At 51.2% G+C, this 22,907-nt stretch overlaps 2 protein-coding genes across 2 annotated transcripts; one reads left to right on the top strand and one right to left on the bottom strand.

Moving 5' to 3' along the window:
- Positions 1 to 397: 397 nt before the first annotated feature.
- LOC144259615 (tubulin alpha-1B chain-like) lies at positions 398 to 7,481 on the bottom strand. Its single transcript, XM_077807909.1, has 4 exons — positions 7,467 to 7,481; positions 6,013 to 6,235; positions 2,505 to 2,653; positions 398 to 1,378 (listed from the first exon to the last, which is right to left on the bottom strand). The coding sequence occupies exons 1-4, from the start codon at positions 7,479 to 7,481 to the stop codon at positions 398 to 400; spliced, it is 1,368 nt and encodes a 455-aa protein (XP_077664035.1).
- An 11,293-nt stretch (positions 7,482 to 18,774) lies between these two features.
- On the top strand, positions 18,775 to 21,050 carry LOC144259616 (tubulin alpha chain-like). Its single transcript, XM_077807910.1, has 3 exons — positions 18,775 to 19,003; positions 19,398 to 19,546; positions 20,073 to 21,050. The coding sequence occupies exons 1-3, from the start codon at positions 18,775 to 18,777 to the stop codon at positions 21,048 to 21,050; spliced, it is 1,356 nt and encodes a 451-aa protein (XP_077664036.1).
- Positions 21,051 to 22,907: the final 1,857 nt, after the last annotated feature.

Consider the following 22,907-nt stretch of genomic DNA (forward strand, 5'->3'; position numbering starts at 1 on the left):
GCATCTACATCTCCACTGCAATCTGCAGTGGAAGTGGAAACTCAGCACCTGAAAGGGTGGTCATTTGAAATCTTGTACTAACAGTCAGGCTTTTGCATGCCTGTAGACAGCTGCGTTTCAGAGTTCCCACCTCCAGGCTTAGACAGAATTAGTTGAATGAGAGACAGAGGTTTGCAGTTAAAAATTTATTCTCACAGTTCCAGCTCAAAGAGAAGTGGCAAGCCAAGGACATGACACATGTAGCCCTAGGACATACCATCCTCTTTCATGCCGTAACGATCAAAGTGATAGGCAGCGATGCATCTAGCAGCAAGCCTGCAAGTAACGAAGTGTAATCCCAGAGACATCTAGCCCACAAGAGGAATAGCACTGCCAGGCTAATGCCTAGAACAAGTGCTTAATAATCTTCTCCTTCCTCTGCCTCATCCCCATCTGCAGAGTCCCTGCCAACTTCCTCATAGTCCTTCTCGAGAGCGGCCATGTCCTCCCTGGCTTCGGAGAACTCCCCCTCCTCCATCCCCTCCCCCACATACCAATGCACAAAGGCCCGTTTCGCATACATCAGGTCAAACTTGTGATCCAGCCGGGCCCAGGCTTCTGCAATAGCCGTGGTGTTGCTCAGCATGCAGACGGCCCGCTGCACTTTAGCCAGGTCTCCCCCCGGCACCACCGTGGGGGGCTGGTAATTGATGCCCACCTTAAACCCAGTTGGGCACCAGTCCACAAACTGGATGGACCTCCTGGTTTTGACGGCTGCTATAGCTGCATTCACATCCTTGGGCACCACGTCCCCCCGGTACAGCAGGCAGCAAGCCATGTATTTGCCTCGGCGGGGGTCACATTTCACCATCTGGTTGGAGAACTCAAAGCAAGCATTGGTGATTTCAGGCACCGAGAGCTGCTCGTGGTAAGCTCTCTCTGCAGAAACTATGGGGGCATAGGTAGTGAGGGGGAAGTGTATGCGGGGATAAGGCACCAAGTTAGTTTGGAATTCAGTGAGATCCACATTCAAGGCACCATCGAACCTCAGGGAAGCAGTGATGGACGACACTATCTGGGCTATCAGCCTGTTCAGGTTGGTGTACGAGGGACGCTCGATATTGAGGTTCCGGTTGCAGATGTCGTAAATGGCCTCGTTGTCCACCATGAAAGAACAGTCCGAGTGCTCCAGCGTGGTGTGGGTGGTCAGGATGGAATTGTAGGGTTCCACCACCGCAGTGGAGACCCGTGGGGCAGGGTACACCGAGAACTCCAGCTTGGACTTCTTCCCAAACTCCACTGAGAGACGCTCCATCAAGAGGGACGTGAATCCAGAGCCTGTGCCTCCTCCGAAGCTGTGGAAGACCAGGAACCCTTGAAGGCCACTGCACTGGTCAGCCTGCAGTAGAAGAAAAAGTTTGACGCCTGTTCCCCTCTGAAGCGCTGGGATTTAGAGCATCATGTTTATGAAACAATTGAGACCAGGCACAAGTGATACATTTCTAGTCAGCACTCCCAGTTGCCAGTTAGAGAGGTGAAACGGGCCATATATCGCTGCCTCAGGCTGTATGGGCACCAGTCGCAGCCTACCCTGGACAAAGTTCAGTCCACACAGCTAGTGAAGCAGACCCTGGTGCTGCGTATTTATTTATTGGGGTTTCACCTTTCGTGTAGGCAATATGCCATCTGGTGAGCCGGGAGCACGGTAGGAGGGATACCTGTTCAATAGCTTGTCCTCAAGGGGCCAGTGGCTGTAGGACAGTTCATTCTGGCTGCCACTGTGACAGCATCCAGATGCCTCTGGTTAGATGCTGTCAAGGCATTTGCTACCCCATGCGTTTTGCGGGGATGTTTATGGATGCCCATACACAACAGACCCCATGCCTAGAAGCCCAACTACTGAGTCACGTTATTCCAGGAGATGCTCGGCTTCTGTTTTAAAGAGTTTCTGGCCCTTGTGGTTGGCAGCAGCTTGGAAGCGTGAACCAAGCGTCTCCAGTGCAATGCTGCCTGCCAGAGTCCGAGACGCGAGCTCTAAGTGATGTGAGGGGTCCTATGCATCTCAATGGAGCGGTGGCTCCCAGATCCATTCCCCGGGGGGCCCAGCCACCCCCACCTAGAGCAGAGGCGTGTGGTCAGGGCAAGAGGGCCCAGCCCATCCACTCCAATGGGAAGGCTGCCCTCATGGCCACACACTGGGGATCTTGAACTCATAACAGCTCACCGGTGGGTTACACAGGCACAGACTGGCTGCTAGGGTACATACTTGGACTCCTACAGCCAGTCAGGGTGTGGTTGGGAGAGACTGACCCCCACACTCCTGCTCCTAAGGGGTGGAAAGGGAGCCACTGCCTTTCTGCGATGGGAGTAAGGCCCTGTGCGCCTTCCAGAGGGTGCAGAGGGAATCCCTCCCTTGGCGCCAGCCATGTAAGCTCAGGACTAGACGCATGAACACTCAGGGTTCAAACTCTGCAGCCAGCCCACATGGCAGAGCCACACCGGGCCACGCCGCATCAGCCACTTGCCATTTTGCGAATCCTGGCCGATACGTTATCAATGATTTCCTTCCCAATGGTGTAGTGACCTCGGGCGTAGTTATTGGCTGCGTCCTCCTTGCCTGTGATGAGCTGCTCCGGGTGGAACAGCAAGCGGTAGGTCCCTGTGCGGATCTCATCTGTGGGGGAAGGAGACCGTGGAGTGAGATCTGCAATCTACCATGATTGAAATGGAGCTGCTATTAGACAATAGCACGAGAAGAGGCGCATACACTGCCAGGGCAATTAAGTAAAGCCACCGTGGGTTAAACCAAGGGCAGGTTAGGCTCACACAGTAGGTTTCATGAGACCCAAGGTGCTTGGGTGTGACAGCAGTGAGTCAGGCAGGAGACCCTGAATGAGGCAGTTAAACCTACTTTAAGTGACTTAGGGGAATCATTCCCCTATCAGGCACTGCAGCTTTGTGCTAGCTCATGGGAGCTGGGAATTGTCTATAAATGATCTGGAGGATGGTGTGGATTGCACCCTCAGCAAGTTTGCGAATGACACTAAACTGGGAGGAGTGGTAGATAACGCTGGAGGGTAGGGATAGGATACAAAGGGACCTAGATAGATTTCTTTTGGCCCAATCCTCTAATTTGATGCGGTTCAACAAGGACAAGTGCAGAGTCCTGCACTTAGGATGGAAGAATCCCATTTACTGCTACAGACTATGGACCGAATGGCTCAACAGCAGCAGTTCGGCAGAAAAGGACCTAGGGGTTTCATATCCAGCTTCTCGTCCACTGTGTCAGTGTGCCCTTGTTGCCAAGGCGGCCAATGGCATTTTGGGATGTATACATAGGGGCATTGCCAGCAGATCAAGGGACGTGATCGTTCCCCTCTATTTGACATTGGTGAGGCCTCATCTGGAGTTCTGTGTCCAGTTTTGGGCCCGACACTACAAGAAGGATGTGGAAAAATTGGAAAATGTCCAGCGGAGGGCAACAAAAATGATTAGGGGTCTAGAACACATGACTTATGAGGAGAGGCTGAAGGAACTGGGATTGTTTAGCCTGCAGAAGAGAAGAATGAGGGGGAATTTGATAGCTGCTTTCAACTACCTGAAAGGGGGGTCCAAAGAGGATGGATCTAGACTGTTCAGTGGTAGCAGATGACAGAACAAGGAGTAATGGTCTCAAGTTGCAGTGGGGGAGGTTTAGATTGGATATTAGGAAAAACTTTCACTATGAAGGGTGGTGAAACGCTGGAATGTGTTACCTAGGGAGGTGGTGGAATCTCCTGCCTTAGATATTTTTAAGGTCAGGCTTGACAAAGCCCTGCTGGGATGATTTAGTTGGGGATTGGTCCTGCTTTGAGCAGGGGGTTGGACTAGATGACCTCCTGAGGTCCCTTCCAACCCTGATCTTCTATGAGGGACTTGCAAGAGGTTGCAGCCAGGGTCATCCCTACCCATATGCAAGGTATGCAGCTGTGTAGGGCACCCTGCCCCTTCCTGGCCCCAAACCCCCTGCCCTGCTCCGCCCCTTTCCCCCTGCTCCGCCCCAGCCTCACCCCCACCCCAAACCCTTGCTCCTGCCCCAGATCAACCCCAGCCCCACCCCTTCCCCTAACCCTCCATTCTGCCCCTTCCATGCCTGCTCCGCCCCAGAGGACTGCAGCAGGAGGCGGGCCTGCACTCACCGGTAGCGGAAGTGCAGCAATCTGGCCCCAGCTGTGCTGCCAGTGAGTGCTGGGGGGCAGTTCCCCCCGTCACCCAAGCCAGCCACCCCTCCCCCACATACCATATGGGGGCTGTGTATGGCCCCAGAATATCTAGGGACAGCCCTGGTTGCAGCTTTTAGTTCCTGTGCTCTGAAGAGATGTAGCAACAAGCACAGAGATATTCTTCTAAGAAGCGACCCTGTGTCTCAGATCCCCCCCAGTGTTCCCCTCCACATGCGTCACTCCCTGCCCAACGCACGTGCAAAAGGAGGCCAGCCCTCTGGAGGCCATGAGATGGGTTTGTGTTTGCACATGGGGCAGCCACACGTCTCCAAGCCCAGAGACTGTCCCCATTTTCAGGGTCTGTTCCACTGTCCCCACTGACTTCTCAGAAACATTTCAGCGTGGCAGGTTCAAGCCAGTGATGCTTTGCCCAGACTGGATGCCAACCCTGGGGAGGAGATCTAGGATAAGAACCAGCGAGAACATCCCTCGATCAGGCTGGCCACCCTGAGCTTCCTTCATCGTCTGCATTCTCTCCTCCCCACTCCCACATAGTGGCCCTTGCACATAGGGAGGAGGGAGAGAAGTGGATTGGGTGAGAAAGGCATCCTTTGCCCTAGCCACTGCCACAACCTTCCTGTGCCCACCTCCCTGACCTCACCCAGGGAGGGTCATCCCAAAGTGTCCCACTGGGAGTCTGGTCTTCACTGAGGAATAAAGCACCATGTTTTAAACACAGGTGCTGCAGTCCAGCGGCATCCCTTTAATATTGAGCATCCACTATTTGAATGGAGGCCTGTCAGTTACACCCTCTCTAGAGGTCTGGTGAGCAAGGCCAGATTAACGCAAGGGTTTTAGGGGCTGCAGATCAGGGCCTCAGGCTAAGGGGAGCCCTGCAAAAATAAATCCATAATTATATACAATTCAGTAGTCACCACCTCATTGATAGTGATCGATGAGTCAATCCTGGAGCCTCTGCCAGTGGATCACGATCTCCAGGCCACTAGAAGTCCTGCGGTGCAGCAGGGCTCAGGCAGGCTGTCTGCATGCCATGGCCCTACACTGCTCCCAGAAGCGGCCGGCTGCTGGCAGCTCTGCACAGCCCCTGGCCAGGGGTGGGGAGGGGAAGGAGTGGGGAGGCTCCACATGCTGCCCCCAGCCCTTTCCCCATGGGCAGTGCACAGAGACATGCTGTCCCCCTCCCCCAGGGACACACAAAGACCTGCCAGCAGCCGGCAGCTTCTGGGAGTGGTGGGGGGCTATGGCAGGCAGCCTGCCTGGGCCCTACTGTGCCACCAGCCAGGAGCTGCCTGTGGTAAGTGCCTCCTGGCCATAGCCTCCACCTCGCACCTCCTCCTGCGCCCCAGGTCAGAATCCCCTCCTGCACCCAAACTCCCTCCCAGAAAGAAACTAATAGAACAGCTGTTCTATGGTAAGAAGTAGGTTATTTTGAATCAGCTATATTCTACGTGTTTTGAGACTGAAATATAACCACAAAACAGCTTTGTGTTAATTAAAAGGCACGTTTAGTATAAAGTTAATAGCCTTGATGCCACAATTGTGATCATTTTGTTTTAAATTAGAGAAGGGACTTGTATACAGGGGGCCCCACAAAAGTCTAATAGCCCCAGGCCCACAGGAGAGTTAATCCGGCCCCGCTGGTGAGGCTGGGAAAGGGATGGGGTGGAACTAGCTCATGGCCTGATTGGATCCCAGTAACCTGGAGGCCATTCTCCCAGCTCTGCGAGTGTTTGCAGTTTGTGATGGAGAGGACATGGCAAGATTGACAGTCACACTGGACACCAAAGATTCATCCATGCCCATGTCTTACCAATGACTGTTGGCTCCAGGTCTATGAACACCGCTCTGGGAACATGCTTCCCTGCTGCAGTCTCGCAGAAGAAAGTCTCAAAGGAGGAATCCACTTGTTCACTTGCCTTTGGAGCAGGAATGGTCCCGTCTGGTAGGATTCCATGTTCTAGGCAATAGAGTTCCCAGCAGGCGTTGCCCATCTGGACTCCAGCCTGGCCCACATGGATGGAAAGGCACTCCCTCTGGAAACAGAGACGGGCTGTATGTACCATGCACACAAATAACAGACCTAGACAACCTCAACCCTGCATCAGTCGGACCGTCTACCTGGCAGGATCAGGAGTCATTTTCAGTAGAAAGGATAAAGTTCCCATATTTTCCTTTTTTCTAGAGAGACTCTAAACGTCACCCTGAAGTCTTTGCTAGAAGTCTGCTCTCCTCTGAGACCTCCTCGCCATAAACCCACTCATGACTGGTTTATTATTGTAGGGTGCCCAGGAGTTCTGCCCCACACGGTTTCCCCTCCTCACTTTCCTCCCCCTAGAGGGGGCAAGTGAAGAATCCATCTTAGGAAAGAAAACTACTTAGGGAGCTGTATGGAGAAGACAAGACACACTGAGACTCAATGAACATCTCTACCACTTTGGACTGAGTTCAAGAGAAGCAGTTTCTTCCTGGGTTTAACACTGGCATGTCCATAACAGAGCTGTATGGAATGAACAGGACCCCTCAGGCTGCCAGGTCAGTCACTGATCCGGAGGCAGGACCTGTTTAAACGAATGCAGTACCAGTCCAAGTACAAGGGACTCACTCGGGGCCTCTCCAATGCGGCAGGGCAGTACTTTAGCTCAGAAGCCGTGGCAGCTGATTTGAATCAGGATCAAGGGCTAACTGGAACCCACAGCAGGTGTCTTAATGCACCTGGCAAGACCAGGGAAGCTTGTGTTAGGAGCACTGCGGTGCCAGGGAAAAAACCTTATTGTAGACAAATGCAATAGACTGAAGTAGTCACCCCGGCCCCTCAACAGCCTGTACTTCGCTAGAACACAGCCTTTAGTGTCGGTAGAGGGCAGGCCACTGGACGGCAAGAGACTGTACAACCACACACCCCCGGAGTAATCAACCAAATTGCTCCTTTAGCTTAAGTGGTCAGAGGCTGGGCTTTTAGATCTTCAAGCCCCAAGGTCAAATCCCAGATCAAGGGTCCTTACATCCATACACAGCCAGAGACAAAATGATATTCTTATCCTGAGAAGTTCTCACTGAGGCAAGAAGTCAAAGGGGAAAAAGCAAGCTAGACAACTAAAAGCCCCTAGACTTTAATGGATTATACCATCATAGGCAGCATTTGATCAGGCCTGAAAGGGAAACTAGATATCAGCTGTAAAGCTATCCTTACAAGGAACACGCCCTGCTTTAATAAGCTACAAGCCCCTCCAAAAAAAAAAAAAAAAACCACCCCCCAAAACCCACCACTTGCATTAGCATCCCAAGAGAAAGCAGCAAGGCACATGTAGCCACAGACTTTACAATCTCCAGCCCGTTCACAAGCTGACCTACAAAACCTCAGCTGTAGAAACCTACCATGGCAATTGAGTCTAAGCACTTTGTGAGCTGCAGTTTCTGATAGCTCTCCTGCTGTAGCTCACTCAAACTTTATAGCCTGCTTGCAAGGGGCTCCACCTGAAGAGGGGGAAGCTGCTTGCAAGTTTAAAGCCGCAGAGCCCCTTCTTGGTGGGTGTCCGAGACATTAAACCCTCTGTACTCACAGGGGCACGGTGCTTAGTCCATTCTCCTAGCTGTTGCCTTTGAAGACAAATTGGACGCTCTTGGGATGACGGATGCTCTGATGAGAGTAACTAGCCTAGGTCTTGAGAGATGCTCGTTCCACCACAGGCTTCCTGTGGGACTCTGGGCAAGTCACTTGCCAGACAGAATGCTACCAGACTACATTTTCTTTAACCATCTTAAGATTTGTTTCTTTATCTGGTGATGATTAGGACAGGATCTCCTTCTTATCAGCCCGACATTACAGTGTTTTAATGCAATTTTGACGGAATGTGAGGATGTGACTTCCTGCTTCTTAGCGAATGGCTGCTGCTCTCTTAGTATGACTGCAGACAAAGGCCTTAGGCCTTACAATATGGCTACAGGAAAAGACCTTTTTCTTACAGAAGGATGACCATGTGGTTAAGGCATTTGCCTAGTCTATAAGAAACCTCAGTTCAATTCCTAGCATCTGCCCTTAACTTACTGTAGGATGTTGGGCAAATCCCCTTTTCTCTCCACCACCCTTATTGCTGTTATATCTGAGCCCCTTCCAGCAGTGCCCACAGCTAACATCTGTCACCGGAGCTTTGCTCTTTCTGCTCCCAGGAGGAGAATTGTGCTGAGTGTACTGTTGTGGCAGGGATTTTTTTGACAAATGCACACATTTGGTAGAGGAGGCAATGTTGGGGAACAGCTAAAACACCCAGGCCCTCACTAAATGAGCACCTTCGAATGCAACAGGCCAGATTGCTGAAAAGGCTTTTTAGTGATTTATAAGCGTAAGTGCTACACTTTGTTTCCCACCTTACAGCAAAGTCGAAGAAATGCACTTTGCACTCAGAGAGAAAGAAGGTGAGGTTTGTGATAGCCCTCACCTCCAGGGCAGGGGGGAGAGTGGGGGTTCATTCCACAGTCTCACAGGCCCAGGCCCTGAGAGAGCTCTTCCTCCTGCACAGATGAGCTCCATCCTCATAGTCGAAAGTTGCATTGCACCAGAGGAGTGAAGCTATCAACTATGTTCCTCATCCTGGAGCTTTAGGCTCTTCTAGATACACTGGGACCAGCTCATGGAACACCTTGAAGGTAAAGATTGAGCCCACAAACGTGACTCAATATTCTATGGGAAGCTAGTGTAGAGAGCAGGGGACAGGTTGAATGTTCTCACAACAGCACTCCACTCCTCCTTTAGGTGGAGTTTCCTAGGGCTGATGGCTTCATATCCAGTTCCCCATCTAAAAACTGGAGATAAAGATGCTTCCTTTCTTCCACCCGATGGCTATCTTTTCTACTTAGATTGTAAGCTCTTAGCGGCAGAGATGTTCTCAGACATGACATACAACCCTGGGCACAAGAGGGCCACTAGGAGGTACTACTATGCAAGTAATCACCCATTCCCAGTCAATTTTATTTCAGGCTGATGAGCTTCAGAAGTCCTAGTTTGAGAGTAACCAGAAAACACACCCTGCGTGGGAGGAAGGGAGAAAAACCTGGGGTCAGACACATTTGAAGGCCTGAAATAGTCAACTCCAAAGTAAGCTTAGATCAGCATTATTAGCCATGCAGAAGACACTACGGAATCATCCCCCGTTTGTCTAGGACTTGGAACTGAATGGCAAAAGTTTCCCAGAAACCCCTGGGAAGATAGTGTACAAACTGAGTGTGACTGAATACACCCCTGTATTCACGCCCTACACACCGTGATAATAATCTTTGTACAAAATGTGCCTTGTGAGGTATAATCTGAAAACTAATAACTCACTGGCCAATAATATCTTGATGAAATGTGTGTAGCAACCTTAGATGTAAAGTTATGAACAGAAGCTGAAATCATGACTGAATTGTGTTTACCAGACAAGTCAGGGGACGGGGTGAACCTGTTTCTCAAAGACAAAGGACGAGCTGAACCCTCTAGCCAGGTGCCATCAGAGTTGACTGGTAATCACTGGTCAAGTGGCCATTATTTGGCAAAGAAGGAGAGCAAGAATAGATTGGTCTGCATTTTAGCAAACAACAACATGGAACCTCTTTCACCGTGAGACTCTATGTCTCCATTCTCACAACTGGAAGGAGCTTTATCCAGGGGTAGCCCTCAGGAAAATGCATTTCAATGGGTGACTGGACTATAAAAGGGCGGGGCAAAAACATCCCTGGGGTATCTTTTTTTCCTTCTGCCTCTCTCCTTCTCTCTTTCACCTACGAAGACAAGAGAACCAGCCTTTTGAATTTGTGCGGGGATCCTGTCTTGAGATTTTGGTCATCAGTGTTGCTGGGAACATGTGGGAAGGATTTTACCTTGAAGCAAGTCTAGTTCGTTAAGTTTTAGTTCCTAGAAAGCGTTTTCTCTTGTAATCATTTCTGCCTTTAATGCCTTATTCTTTTACTCACTTAAAATCTCTCTCTCTCTCTATAGTTAAAGAAGCTTGTTTTATTCTTTAATCAAAGATAATCCAGTGCTGTGTTTAAACCGAATTGTTTGGTAACTCCAATTCAAGTAGCAAAATGTTGTACATTGACCTCTTATGGGGGAAGGGACCTCCCACATCACAGGGTCCTAGAGACTGGGCTCCAGCCCAAGCCTGGAAGTCTACACAGCCCCACAAGCCTGAGTCAGCTGGCAGGGGCCAGCCCTGGGTGTCTAGTCGCTATGTAGATGTACTTGAGTGCCTAGATCCTTTGGAGGGCAGGGTTTATGCCATGCCCCTCTCCTCAGCATTTCCTACTCACTGGCTTAGGCAGTTCCCCACTCAGCATGCTGGCTTCTGTGAATCCCACGCTTAGGTGGGTAACTCAGGGATTCCACTGGACTGTAGAGCATCTACGTTAGGCATCACAATGCTGAGTCGAAGTCTCCTTGGTGGATCTAGCCCTTAGTTTCTATACAACTCACTGCTAGTACGTCAAGACACAGCCAGATGTTTGCACTGTGCGGGAGGCAGCCTGGCCCACTAGTTAGAGTGCTGCCATTGACCCAAAATATGGCCTAGCCCCTCGTCACGTCACTTCTGGCCCATTTGAAGGAGACGTCTCACATCTGTAGGATAGTTTAAGATGCCGTGATAAAAAGCAGTAGGATATTTCGGAGCTTGATTATCTGCAGCGCTGAACGCTTGCATTCCAAGTTGTGGTCAATAGAGTCCACACTGAGTGATGCTAGATTGACTGTGTGAGAGTTAATTAGCCAGAGCTCTAGACTTCGCATGATCTAAAACAGGTTTTCCGCTGAGAACTTCAGTGCCCTGTTAGTTTACATTTAGGACGTTGTTCAGAAGAATTTTTGGCAGGTTGTCATGTCAGATTTCAACCATTCCCTACAAAGCCAGACAGGAACAGCTGAAGTCCAAGATGCCAGGCTAACTGGAGACAAAGCTTCAATTCAAGCAACAAGTAGGTTAGCATTTGCAGCTCAGAAATCCATCAGTCTGACAGGGCAATGCCTGTAAAGAGTTAATTGTTTCTGTTTTTAAAAAACTGTTCCCATTCTCAGAGATGGAACAGATTTAAAAACCTAAACAAGCTTTTAAACACAGCTCAGGATATAGCTAGCTACCTTCACAGGAACACAAGCCAAGTGTAAGACAAAGGAATAATACGGCCCCTTCCTTAGTCACTCCATGCCAGACGGGAAGTCGCACAACACTGACGCTGAAGAGGAAAAATTTCCCTTTAACTTGTGCTTTCTATCCAGTTACAACATTAGAGCAGGAAAAAAGAGACTAAGACAGAACACGCCAGCAAACTCACCATGGCGAGAGTCCAACTCGACTCTGCACCAAGCAGCACGAGAGAAACATACGTGTGTGTGTGTGTGTGAGTGACGAAAGAGGCTGAAGTTGTTTCTTTATTCCCCCCTCCAACCAGGACAGTGTGTGACCCCCTACGGTTTCCAGAATCACATGTTGGGTTTATACCAATGACTTTAGATTGGCTCCAGACTTGGGCCCGACCTACACAGACTTTGTGCATGTGCTTAAGTTTATCACAGTGTAAACACATCCACAAATCTTTGCAAGCCTAGGGCCATAACGTGTGGGCCTTTCTACTCTCTGGCTCTTGGGGACTTTTTTTCTTCTTCTTCCTTAATGGTTTCTGGTTCAAGGACAGTGTTTTGCTCAGATATTGATGCAGCAGCTTCGAAACAAACTCGCCATTGGATTTGCTAAAAGGAATTCCAGCCACACCTTTTGCTCTACTTTCAGACTCATGGCCTCACTCCCTCTGGAGGAGCACAGGCCCCTAATCAGCGGTTTGGGACTTACCTCCCGTAAGCCGCTATTCTGACAGCCTCTCCATGTGGACAAAAAGAAAAGGAGTACTTGTGGCACCTTAGAGACTAACCAATTTATTTGAGCATGAGCTTTCGTGAGCTACAGCTCACTTGAAAGCTCATGCTCAAATAAATTGGTTAGTCTCTAAGGTGCCACAAGTCCTCCTTTTCTTTTTGCGAATACAGACTAACACGGCTGTTACTCTGAAACCTGTCCATGTGGACAGACACCCGGGAGCTCCATTGTCTCCAACAAGGCTCCATGCAAGTCAACCTCAAAGCCCACACAGCACTCCACTGACGTCACTTGCAGGATTGGGGCCCACCCCACTGCCTGTGTGTTACTGCTGCACTTGCAAGCAACGGAGGGACCTGGAGACCCCTGGGGATAAAAGAGCCGGGGCTGCTGGTGGAGAGCTTTCCTCCAGGGGCCCTTGGCTTGAGAATTCACTGCCCACGGGGCTATGGGATACTCAGACGTGGGGCTCCCGCAGCCTCTCCTCTATAACTAACGAAAGAGTCATTTGGGGGAGGGGGAAAAGCGAGTGAGAATGGCTCTATAGCCCAGGGGTTCGAGCTCTCATCCGGGCGGTGGGAGACGCAGGGGTCCAGGCCCCCTGCGCCAATGACTCTTTAATTATTGGTCCACAGTGGAACAGCTACAACAGGAGAGATTCAGGAGCCCTGCAACAGAATACCCCGTAGCCCAGTGGTCAGAGGTCGCACCTGAGCGGTGGGAGAGCCCAGATCAAATCCCTTCTCCTCCTCAGGTGGAGAGGGGCTTGAACTGGGGCGGGGGGGGTCTCCCACATCCCAGGCGAGTACCCAAACCACTGGGCTAAAAGTGATCAGGGAGCTCCGCTTTTGCCCTCTCCCGCAACGTCTTGCAGAGGCCCCTAACTCCAAAGAGGGCTCCCGGCTGTGAATCCCTAGCCGAGACAGGCACCTCCCTGCAGCCCAGATTTCGGCGTCCATCTCCGTGAGGAGGTGGGGGGCTTAGCACCCCGCCACTGGTTGGCCTCTCCCATTGGCTGGCTTAGGTGGCTTCCTGCCTAGCGTGCTGCGTTCCACCTCTTCCCTTGAGGCCCCATGTTGTCTCCAGGCCCAACCCCCTTTTTTGCCTCTTCCCCCAAGGCCCCACCCATGCTCCACATCTTCCCTCAATTCCCCACCCACCCCGGCACTTGTCCTCTGCCCCCTCCCCCTTTCGTTCACTGGACTATGCCAGACAGGGCCGGATTAACTCTCCTGTGGGCCTGGGGCTATTAGACTTTGTGGGGCCCCTGTATAAAAGTCTTTTTCCTGGGAGGGAGTTTGATGCAGGAGGGGGCTGGGGCAGGGGGTTGGGGTGCAGGAGGGGTGTGGGGTCTGGGAGGGAGTTTGGTGTAGCAGGAGATTCTGACCTGGGGCAGGGGGTTGGGGTGCAGGAGGGGGTGCAGGGTCTGGGAGGGAGTTTGGGTGCAGGAGGGGGCTGGGGCAGAGGGTTGGGGTGTAGGAGGGGGTGCAGGGTCTGGGAGGGAGTTTGGGTACAGAAGGGGATTCTGACCTGGGGCAGGGGGTTGGGGTGTGGGGTCTGGGAGGGAGTTTGGGTGCAGAAGGGGATTCTGACCTGGGGCAGGGGGTTGGGGTGTGGGGTCTGGGAGGGAGTTTGGGTGCAGGAGGGGATTCTGACCTGGGGCAGGGGGTTGGGGTGCGGGGTCTGGGAGGGAGTTTGGGTGCAGAAGGGGATTCTGACCTGGGGCAGGAGGTTGGGGTGTGGGGTCTGGGAGGGAGTTTGGGTGCAGGAGGGGATTCTGATCTGAGGTACGGGGTCGGGGTGCAGGAGGGGGTGTGAGGTGTCGACTCCAGCCGGGAAGTGCTTACTAGAAGCGGCTCCCGGCTGCCTGCCTGCCATAGCCCCCCGCTGCTCCCAGAAGCAGCAGGCTCCTGCAGCCCCTGAGGGGAGGGGGACAGTATGTCTACATGTGCTGCCCGCGCCCACAAGCGCTGCCCTCGTACCTCCCATTGGCCAGTTTCCAGCCAATGGGAGCTGTGAGGACGGTGCTGGGGGCGGGGGCAGCACACAGAGCAGCCTCCCTCCCCTGCCAGGGGCCGCAGAGACATGCTAGCAGCCAGCCGCTTCCGGGAGCAGCGTGGGGCCATGGCATGCAGGCAGCCTGCCTGAGCCCTACTGTGCCACGAGCCTGGGCGGCATCCACTGACTCCCTTGTCGCCTTTGAAGAGCAGTGGGGACTGTCCGGGGTCCTCTGCTCGGTGTCCCCGTCCGGTTCCCTTCGTTTGACCCTTTGACCGCACTCCTGTCCCTGTTGTTCATTAGTTGTCCCCTGTAATTATTTGGTTTTCCAGGTCTTGTGGACCCCCTCCTTAGGCTGGGGGGGATCCTTTAGCAGTGGGCGGGCTTTGCCTGCCCACTTCCTGGATCCCAATAAGGCTGCGCCACGAGACTTTTAGCAGCCTTCAGTTGGAGATCACTGCCTGTGATTTATTTTTGCGGAGCCCCCCTTTACCCCGGGCCCTGGGCTGTAGCTCCTAAAGCCCTTGCCTTAATCCAGCCCTGTGTGTCAAGGATCCTACCTGCAGGTAAGAGGCAGCCTGGGCTGAGCAGGGCCTTGCACGGATTAATGACCCGACACCTCTGCCCATCCCGTGGTAACCAGACTTCTGGTTTGGGTGCCATTTAGGGTTGCCAGGTCCCCAATAACCAGGCACCTGGCAACCTTAAATGGCACCTGGACACAGAAGCCAGAATCTGGACTGTCCAGGTAAAACCCTAAGCCTTAGCCTCTCTGTGCCTCAGTTCCCCACCTGTACAATGGGGATAATAACACTGCCCTGCCTCCCAGGGGAATGTGAGGATAAACACATTAACAAGTGTGAGGCCCTCAGACCCTATGATAATGGGAGCCCTAGGAGTACCTCAGACAGACATGCCTGCAGCTTTACAGCTCTCTTAGGGTTTTCTCTGTAGCACCCCTAAGAAGTCCCATGCTGTTAGGGTTGCCAACCCTCCAGGATTGGCCTGGAGTCTCCCAGAATCGGCATTGATCTCCCAGTGACTATTGAAAGCAATTCTGAAGATTTTAATAGGTTATTTTAAGAAAATGGCATTACCTTATGTTGGGGGGGGGGGGAAGTCTCCCAGAATAGCTTTGATCAGAGTTGGCAACCCAACAATGTGTTGGAAAACGAGCTCTGTCCTTTTAAGATACACCCCCTCGCCTCTGCACAGCTGTGATTGTTTGCAGGGGGCTATAAGTGAGCTGGGAGTGGGCTAGGCTGATTGCAAGCTCTTTTGGGTAGAGCTAGGCTGTAGGCATGGTGAGTTTGTGATATGGTAGTTTGCAAGTGTTGGGTTATAAGCTGTGATGCAATGCTTCTGTGGAAGTGAATGCATCCAAATGGAGCTTTTTCCTTTGGGGTAGTTGCTCTTATTGGTGAAACCGGGGGTGGGTTTTCTGGGGACCTGCAGTTCCTGTTAGAGGCACTCTTTTTCCAAAGAACTCAGCTCCCATTCTAGTAGTGCAACAAAGCTTAGCACTTATTGCAGGATTGCTGAGCTGACAGGCTAAATATTGTTACCTCCTGGGGGCAGGGACTGTCTTTTGTTCTGTTTTTGCACAACACCTAATGCAGGGGCGTGTTGGCTTGTGAGATAGGGCTACTGCAAGACCAATAACGAGAGCACTGGGGGAGGGACAGATTTTTCCAAAGAGCTCAGTTAGGACCTCTTGGAAACTCAGCTGCTTAACTTGATGCCTGAATGGGACTGATCTCTAGGATGATCTGGCCTATGGCAGACTGAGGGGCTGGTACCTCTGTTATGGAGAGGGATTGATTCTATTTGAATTGAAGTCAACAGTAAAAACTCCTAGCCTGATAGTGGATCTCTGTGCTAGTGTTTCCTTAAACTGGGATAGCGATGGACTGACTAGCAACCGGCTTAGTTTAACGCTTGCAAACTGGATTGGTCCCTGTGTGGGGCAGGGCGTGTGTGCAGGAGAACACTTAAGAGGCTGGGTTCTAACTGGGGAATAATGACTGGTAGCCCTGTCCTGCCTTAATGCTTCTCTGCAGCTAGGGTGCTGTGGCTGTCTATGGGCCTGTTACCTGAGCTGGGTCTACTGCAGCGTTTCAAAGCGCTGCACAAATACTAACTAACCAGCCCCAGTCCAAGGGAGGTGAATGTTCCCAGCCTACAGAGAGGGATGCAGGTGTATGCCTGTGAATCTAGCACTAACTCGGGCAGAGGCTTCATGGTAAAGCTGGAATTAAATGGTGGTGTTAGCGGCCGTGTGGCCTGGTGGCTGGAGCACTGGTCTGGGACTCAGGAGACCGGGATTCTATTCTGGGCTCTGTCATTCAGGCTTGACAAAGCCCTGGCTGGGATGATTTAGTTGGGGATCAGTCCTGCTTTGAGCAGGGGGTTGGACTAGATGACCTCCTGAGGTCCCTTCCAACCCTGATATTCTAAGATTCATGGGCCTGCTGGGTGATTTTGAACAAGTTACTGCCCCCCTCTGTGAGAAGGGGATAATGAAGCATTCTCAGGCCCTGCTTTAGGAATGACTTTGGGGAAGTTTTATGGCCTGTACTAGCTAGGAGGTCGGACTAGAGGATCAGTGGTCCCTTCTGGCCTTGGGATCTAGTTTCTGACTCTTCATCTTGTGTTCAATCTATTTCAATTCTAAGAAACTAAGTGGTTAGACTACCATCCATATGTCTGGGGCTGACTAGACCAGCCCCTGCTCTGATCAGCTCACCTTCTACATCAGAGCTGTGGTGATGATCCTGACTCTGCAGCAAGGAGCTTTTTAAAAACTGATAGAGCTGTTTATCTGGCATGACAAGCCCCAGATTATTGGTTCTTAGACTCTGGTCTTCCCAGTCCTAGTCCTGTGTAAATTTCTCTACTGAATTGAATGAATGAATCTAAACTGTCTACATGTCTAGAGTCATTTGTCTCATCTGAATAGATCCCTGAATTGGAAGAGGAATAAACACTTGCCTGATTAAAATTCAGTTAATAGCTTGAACCCCATCTTCTACAAGAGAAGCTGGTTGATCTAACCTACTTAGACATAAAGGCATCCCTGGACTAATTGGTTCCCTGGAATAGGCACTGCTCATTATCCCTCTCCTCGGGATAACCTTAACACTGAGCAGACTGGCTGTCCTTTCTTAGCCAGCATAGCTGCAGGAAGGCTTAAACTCCACTGATAGGTCACTAAGGTTCCATTTTTTTTTTCTTTGCCTGAACTCTAATGCCTAGGGAAAGGTTCCACACCAACTCTACCCCCTTGTGTTCATGCTGTGCAATAGGTCTCCATTCATGGGAGGTGACCTAGGAAAGAACTGGAATTAGTTAATGGGGTTCTGATGATTACACCAGAAAAGAATTTTCTCTTCTAAAACCACCGGCTCTGCGGGTCTCACACTAGTAAAATTAATTCCCCAGCCCTCACCAGTTTGAAGAGGACACTCAATACACACAAGATGGGGACTAAGGTGTTGCTCTTAATTTCATGTCAGTGCAGACAATCTCCAGTTTGGGGCCCCACACTACAAGAAGAATGTGGAAAAATTGGAGAGAGTCCAGCGGAGGGCAACAAAAATGGTTAGGGGCTGCAGCACATGACTTACGAGGAGAGGCTGAGGGAACTGGGATTGTTTAGTCTGCAGAAGAGAAGAACGAGGTGGGATTTGATAGCTGCTTTCAACTACCTGAAAGGGGGTTCCAAAAAGGATGGATCTAAACAGTTCTCAGTGGTAGCAGATGACAGAACGAGGAGTAATAGTCTCAAGTTGCAGTAGGGGGAGCTTAGCTTGAATATTAGGGGAAAACTTTTCCACTAGGAGGGTGGTGAAGCACTGGAATGGGTTACCTAGGGAGGTGGTGGAATCTCCTTCCTTTGAAGTTTTTAAGGTCAGGCTTGACAAAGCTCTGGCTGGGATGATTTAGTTGGAATTTGGCCCTGCTTTGAGCAGGGGGTTGGACTAGATGACCTCCTGAGGTCCCTTCCAACCGTGATATTCAGTGATTCTATCTCTAATAGCATTGCTCTGACTACTGCAGTCCAGTATCTAATATGTTCTTGCCATGAGACATGTGCATTGAAAGCATTGCACAGTGTCATCAGGCCGAATCTGGCCAAGACTCGGATGCTTTGCCTTCATCTTCCAGCCCAGTCCTGGAAATGGGCTAGTCTTAGGCATGTGGCGCCAACCAGATCTTCGATACTGGAATTCCCTTTGCCCTTCAAACCGTAAGGCCAGGGGGTTTTCCACTCTAGCAGCTCTGACTGCACTGAACCATACATATACCTCACTAGAAATAAGAAAACTGTCTTAAATCACCTTCTAGCCTTGGGCCTGGCTGTTCGAGAACAATGGTTAGACCTGGCTCCCAGTCATACAGTAGCCTGGATGGTAGCTCTGTCCAATAACCAAGCTAAAGCCCTGCTTGTCTCTGGATCTGGTGATCCTGGTTTAATGCTGCTTAACAGGGCTGTGCACATAGAACAAGGCTGTAGTTTAACAGCTGGAAATTGAGCCCATTGGTCACTTCTGGGAAATGTGAATAGATGGATGAACCTCCCCAGGCCCAAGTTGCTTTTGATTCCCACTGTAGCTCTGAGCAGGGATGGAAGTCGAGTGATTGGCCCACTGTTTCTGGGTGTGAAACACTGACTGAACCAGCCAGTAAAGCTGCCGTTTCATGGATGCAACTTCTTTGTGTGCCTCTTCCCCATGCAGCGGGAGTGTATTTCTGTCCACATTGGCCAGGCCGGCGTGCAGATGGGCAATGCCTGCTGGGAGCTGTACTGTCTGGAACATGGGATCCAGCCAAATGGAATCGTCTGTTTGGAGAAGTCCTTGGGGCAAGCTGATTCTTCCTTTGGGACCTTCTTCAGTGAGACTGGGTCAGGGAAGCATGTGCCCAGAGCACTGTTCATAGACCTGGAACCCACAGTCATTGGTAAGACACTGGAATCTGCCTAGACCAGATCCCTTCTTTGAGTTTTAATCACTGACCTGCTGGGAAGAGGGGAAAACACAACCATCCTCGCCACTTCTCAATGGCTTCTAACAGGGCGCTCTTACCACAGATAACCCAGCGTTTGGTGATAATCCTGTCTTTGAGCCCAGATCCACAAAGCTGGTTAGTCTCCTAACTTCTGTTGGTTTCCATGGAAATTAGGAGCCCAAATACCTTGTGGGTCTGGGCCTTAGTGCCTTGCTGTTGACTGAGTGTGGGTACGACAGACCCTGGAACATGCTCTACAGTAAAACTTTGACTAAATCACAGCTCTGAAGCTGAGGCTCTGAAGCTGAGGCCCTGAAGGTGTTCATGACCCTCTCCTTCCTTACAGATGAGATCCGAACTGGGACCTACCGCTCCCTGTTCCATCCTGAGCAGCTGATCAGTGGCAAGGAGGATGCTGCCAACAACTATGCCCGTGGCCACTACACCATTGGGAAGGAAATCATAGATCCTGTGATTGATAGGACTCGTAAAATGGTAAGTGGGCAAACTCCTTTTTCCTTACTTCCCTTTAGAAGTTGAAGGAACCGCACCCCATCTAAACCAGATGGGAATAATGCTGGTGAGAGGGATGAGGGACTTAACAGGAGTGTTGGGGAGTAGGTAGAACTTCAGTCCAGGGATTTTCTTCATGCCAAGCTCCCCTCATGGCCTCTTTGCTGGCTGAGGGGAGCTAAATACAGCACCCACAAAGCCAATCACTCCTGGTATAAGGAGGCAAAGCCTTGACCTGCTCTTCCTGTGGTTAGCTTAGAAATAGAACTCCGTGTGGGGGCTTCTCAAATACTCCTCTAGCACTGGTAATCTTACTGAAAGACAGCTGCTCATTCATGAGCAGGTTTAGTGCTGTCAGGCACCAGCCTCTCACCGGCTAGATAGCTTGAAAGCCTACCTCTGGCTGACAGTTGAGGAATAATTGTATCTCACTTGCATGTGATTTGTGTAGGGGTTTACTGTGAGTAGCATGACCAACACTAGTTCAGTGTCCTCTCACCTTGTGCAGGCTGACCAGTGCAGTGGCCTTCAAGGGTTCCTGGTCTTCCACAGCTTCGGAGGAGGCACAGGCTCTGGATTCACGTCCCTCTTGATGGAGCGTCTCTCAGTGGAGTTTGGGAAGAAGTCCAAGCTGGAGTTCTCGGTGTACCCTGCCCCACGGGTCTCCACTGCGGTGGTGGAACCCTACAATTCCATCCTGACCACCCACACCACGCTGGAGCACTCGGACTGTTCTTTCATGGTGGACAACGAGGCCATTTACGACATCTGCAACCGGAACCTTGATATTGAGCATCCCTCCTACACCAACCTGAACAGGCTGATAGCCCAGATAGTGTCCTCCATCACTGTTTCCCTGAGGTTTGATGGTGCCTTGAATGTGGATCTCACTGAATTCCAAACTAACTTGGTGCCTTATCCCCGCATACACTTCCCCCTCACTACCTATGCCCCCATAGTCTCTGCAGAGAGAGCTTACCACGAGCAGCTCTCGGTGCCTGAAATCACCAACGCTTGCTTTGAGTTCTCCAACCAGATGGTGAAATGTGACCCCCGCCGAGGCAAATACATGGCTTGCTGCCTGCTGTACCGGGGGGATGTGGTGCCCAAGGATGTGAATGCAGCTATAGCAGCCATCAAAACCAGGAGGTCCATCCAGTTTGTGGACTGGTGTCCAACTGGGTTTAAGGTGGGCATCAATTACCAGCCCCCCACGGTGGTGCCAGGGGGAGACCTGGCTAAAGTGCAGCGGGCCGTCTGCATGCTGAGCAACACCACGGCTATTGCAGAAGCCTGGGCCCGGCTGGATCACAAGTTTGACCTGATGTATGCGAAACGGGCCTTTGTGCATTGGTATGTGGGGGAGGGGATGGAGGAGGGGGAGTTCTCCGAAGCCAGGGAGGACATGGCCGCTCTCGAGAAGGACTATGAGGAAGTTGGCAGGGACTCTGCTGAGGAGGTGGAGGAAGGTGATGACGAATATTAAACTTTGCATGGCTACTAAAAAGTAGATCTTAACAAAACAGCTGGCGTCCCCTTGATGTCCCACTAATTACTGGAGAAAGTGTTCCATATGTATGGAACACCCATCCAGAGGTGTCCCCTCTCTGTGCTGGATGAAGTAACTATAATATATTTTGTGGACTCTGTCCTAGTCAAGAGACTGAGCCTAGAAACTGAAAATAAACCTCTGAACAGCAAACCTGTCTCCTTGGTCTTTGGTTAAGAGTCAGCGAGATTTAGTGCTTCCAGTTCTCTAGCATTTTGAACAAGCAGATATGTAACTTGCTCGTGGCTGTGATCTGGTTGTACTGGAGATGGCAAGTATTGCAGCCTAACATGAATCCACTGGTCTTCACCTAGCATCCATCTTATGCTATGTGAGACACTTTGCAATCTTCAGCTTTGTCCACCCCTTTACACTCAAGCTCATTTGTGCACATCTGTCTGTCCCCCTGGCTCTGCTCCAGCTCGCTGGCCTAACCTTCATAAAGGGAAGGCAGAGCTGATCAGCAGCTCCCTGGACCTCTCCCTTCCAGCAACAAGGTAGATGCACTTCAGAGCGTCTACACAGGGCTAGAGCCATCTAGGACCAATTTGTCTCCTCAAGGTCTTGCTGGATCCCACCCCTTAACTATCTCACTTCAGGCTCTTCTCCTTACTGCTCTCACTGTCCTAAATCTTCCCTCTTCAAGCCACGCTGCCCATAATCTCTTCATGCTTGCTCCACTCCCTCGCTCTTTTCCTCTACTAACCCCTCTCACACAGACTCCATTCAGGCCCTCTGTTCCTTGTGCACGCTGCTCCTCTTGACCTTGGTAGGAGCCCCATGAAGAGCATGACCCAGCAATGACTTTCAAGTGGCTTCTACGCCATCAAAGCTAGGGTGGCAAAAGGATGGCAGCATCTCACAGGCCTGCCCCAGGAGCAGCTTGGATGTTGCTGCCTAAGAAAATGAGCTAGTTTCCATTCAGCCTGTGTCTGGCGCTATTGAGCAGGGGTGTTCCAAATCAGGGGGAGCCCCTCTGATTCTGAGGGGGCTGGATCAGGGATGGGGCAGTAGAAAGCAGCACCTAGCACTGGAGTAATTGTTGTTACTGGGGGCTAATGACCTGTACTGGCAGGGCCCTGTGCAGACCCTGCCTAGGGCTAAAAATTCTTCATTTTTCCCAACTAATTCCCTACTTCACATGACTAGAGCTTGTCTTCTAGACAAGCAGCTGGGCCTTTTCCAAACCAGGAAAGGCTCCCAAGTAGAGCTATACTGGAAACATACCTGGTGTACACATAGATGCTTTTGCCCGTACTGCTTATACTGGGTCCCCAAACAAAACAAGCTCTGCCAGCACAAGCCCCTCTATGCAGCCCTAACTGCATCTTCACTAGGGCTTTTGCTAGCATAGAAATACCCACTGCAAAATCACACCCCACTGGGCATTGCTATACTAGCAAAAGTTTCCCCTGGAGCCGTGGCCTCTGGCTGGCTTAGTGCCCATCCAGCAGAACAGCAGCAACGCTGAGGTACGTTTTCACTGTTCCTCTTGTTCTATTACAGCAGGGTGTGGACTCCCCAGCGGAGATCACCAGGCTGCTCTGTGCAAGGTGCAGTATAAAACCATGGAGATGGCCTCTGGAGAGCTTAGTCTCAATAGATAAGGGACAAAGCCTGGAGGAGAGGCAGTAACTGTGCCGAACTTGGGCCATGTCTACACTATGAGTGCTTTACTGGGGCGCGATATCAAAGCATTCCCAGTGTGGATGCAGCTATAACAGCAAAACTGCGTTGGACCCACCCGTACAATCGTCCCTGCTGGTGACATGAGCTATGCTGGTGAAAGCAGCG

The sequence above is a fragment of the Eretmochelys imbricata genome, chromosome 1, assembly GCF_965152235.1.
Source record: "Eretmochelys imbricata isolate rEreImb1 chromosome 1, rEreImb1.hap1, whole genome shotgun sequence".
In the NCBI taxonomy this organism is placed as follows: Eukaryota; Metazoa; Chordata; order Testudines; family Cheloniidae; genus Eretmochelys; species Eretmochelys imbricata.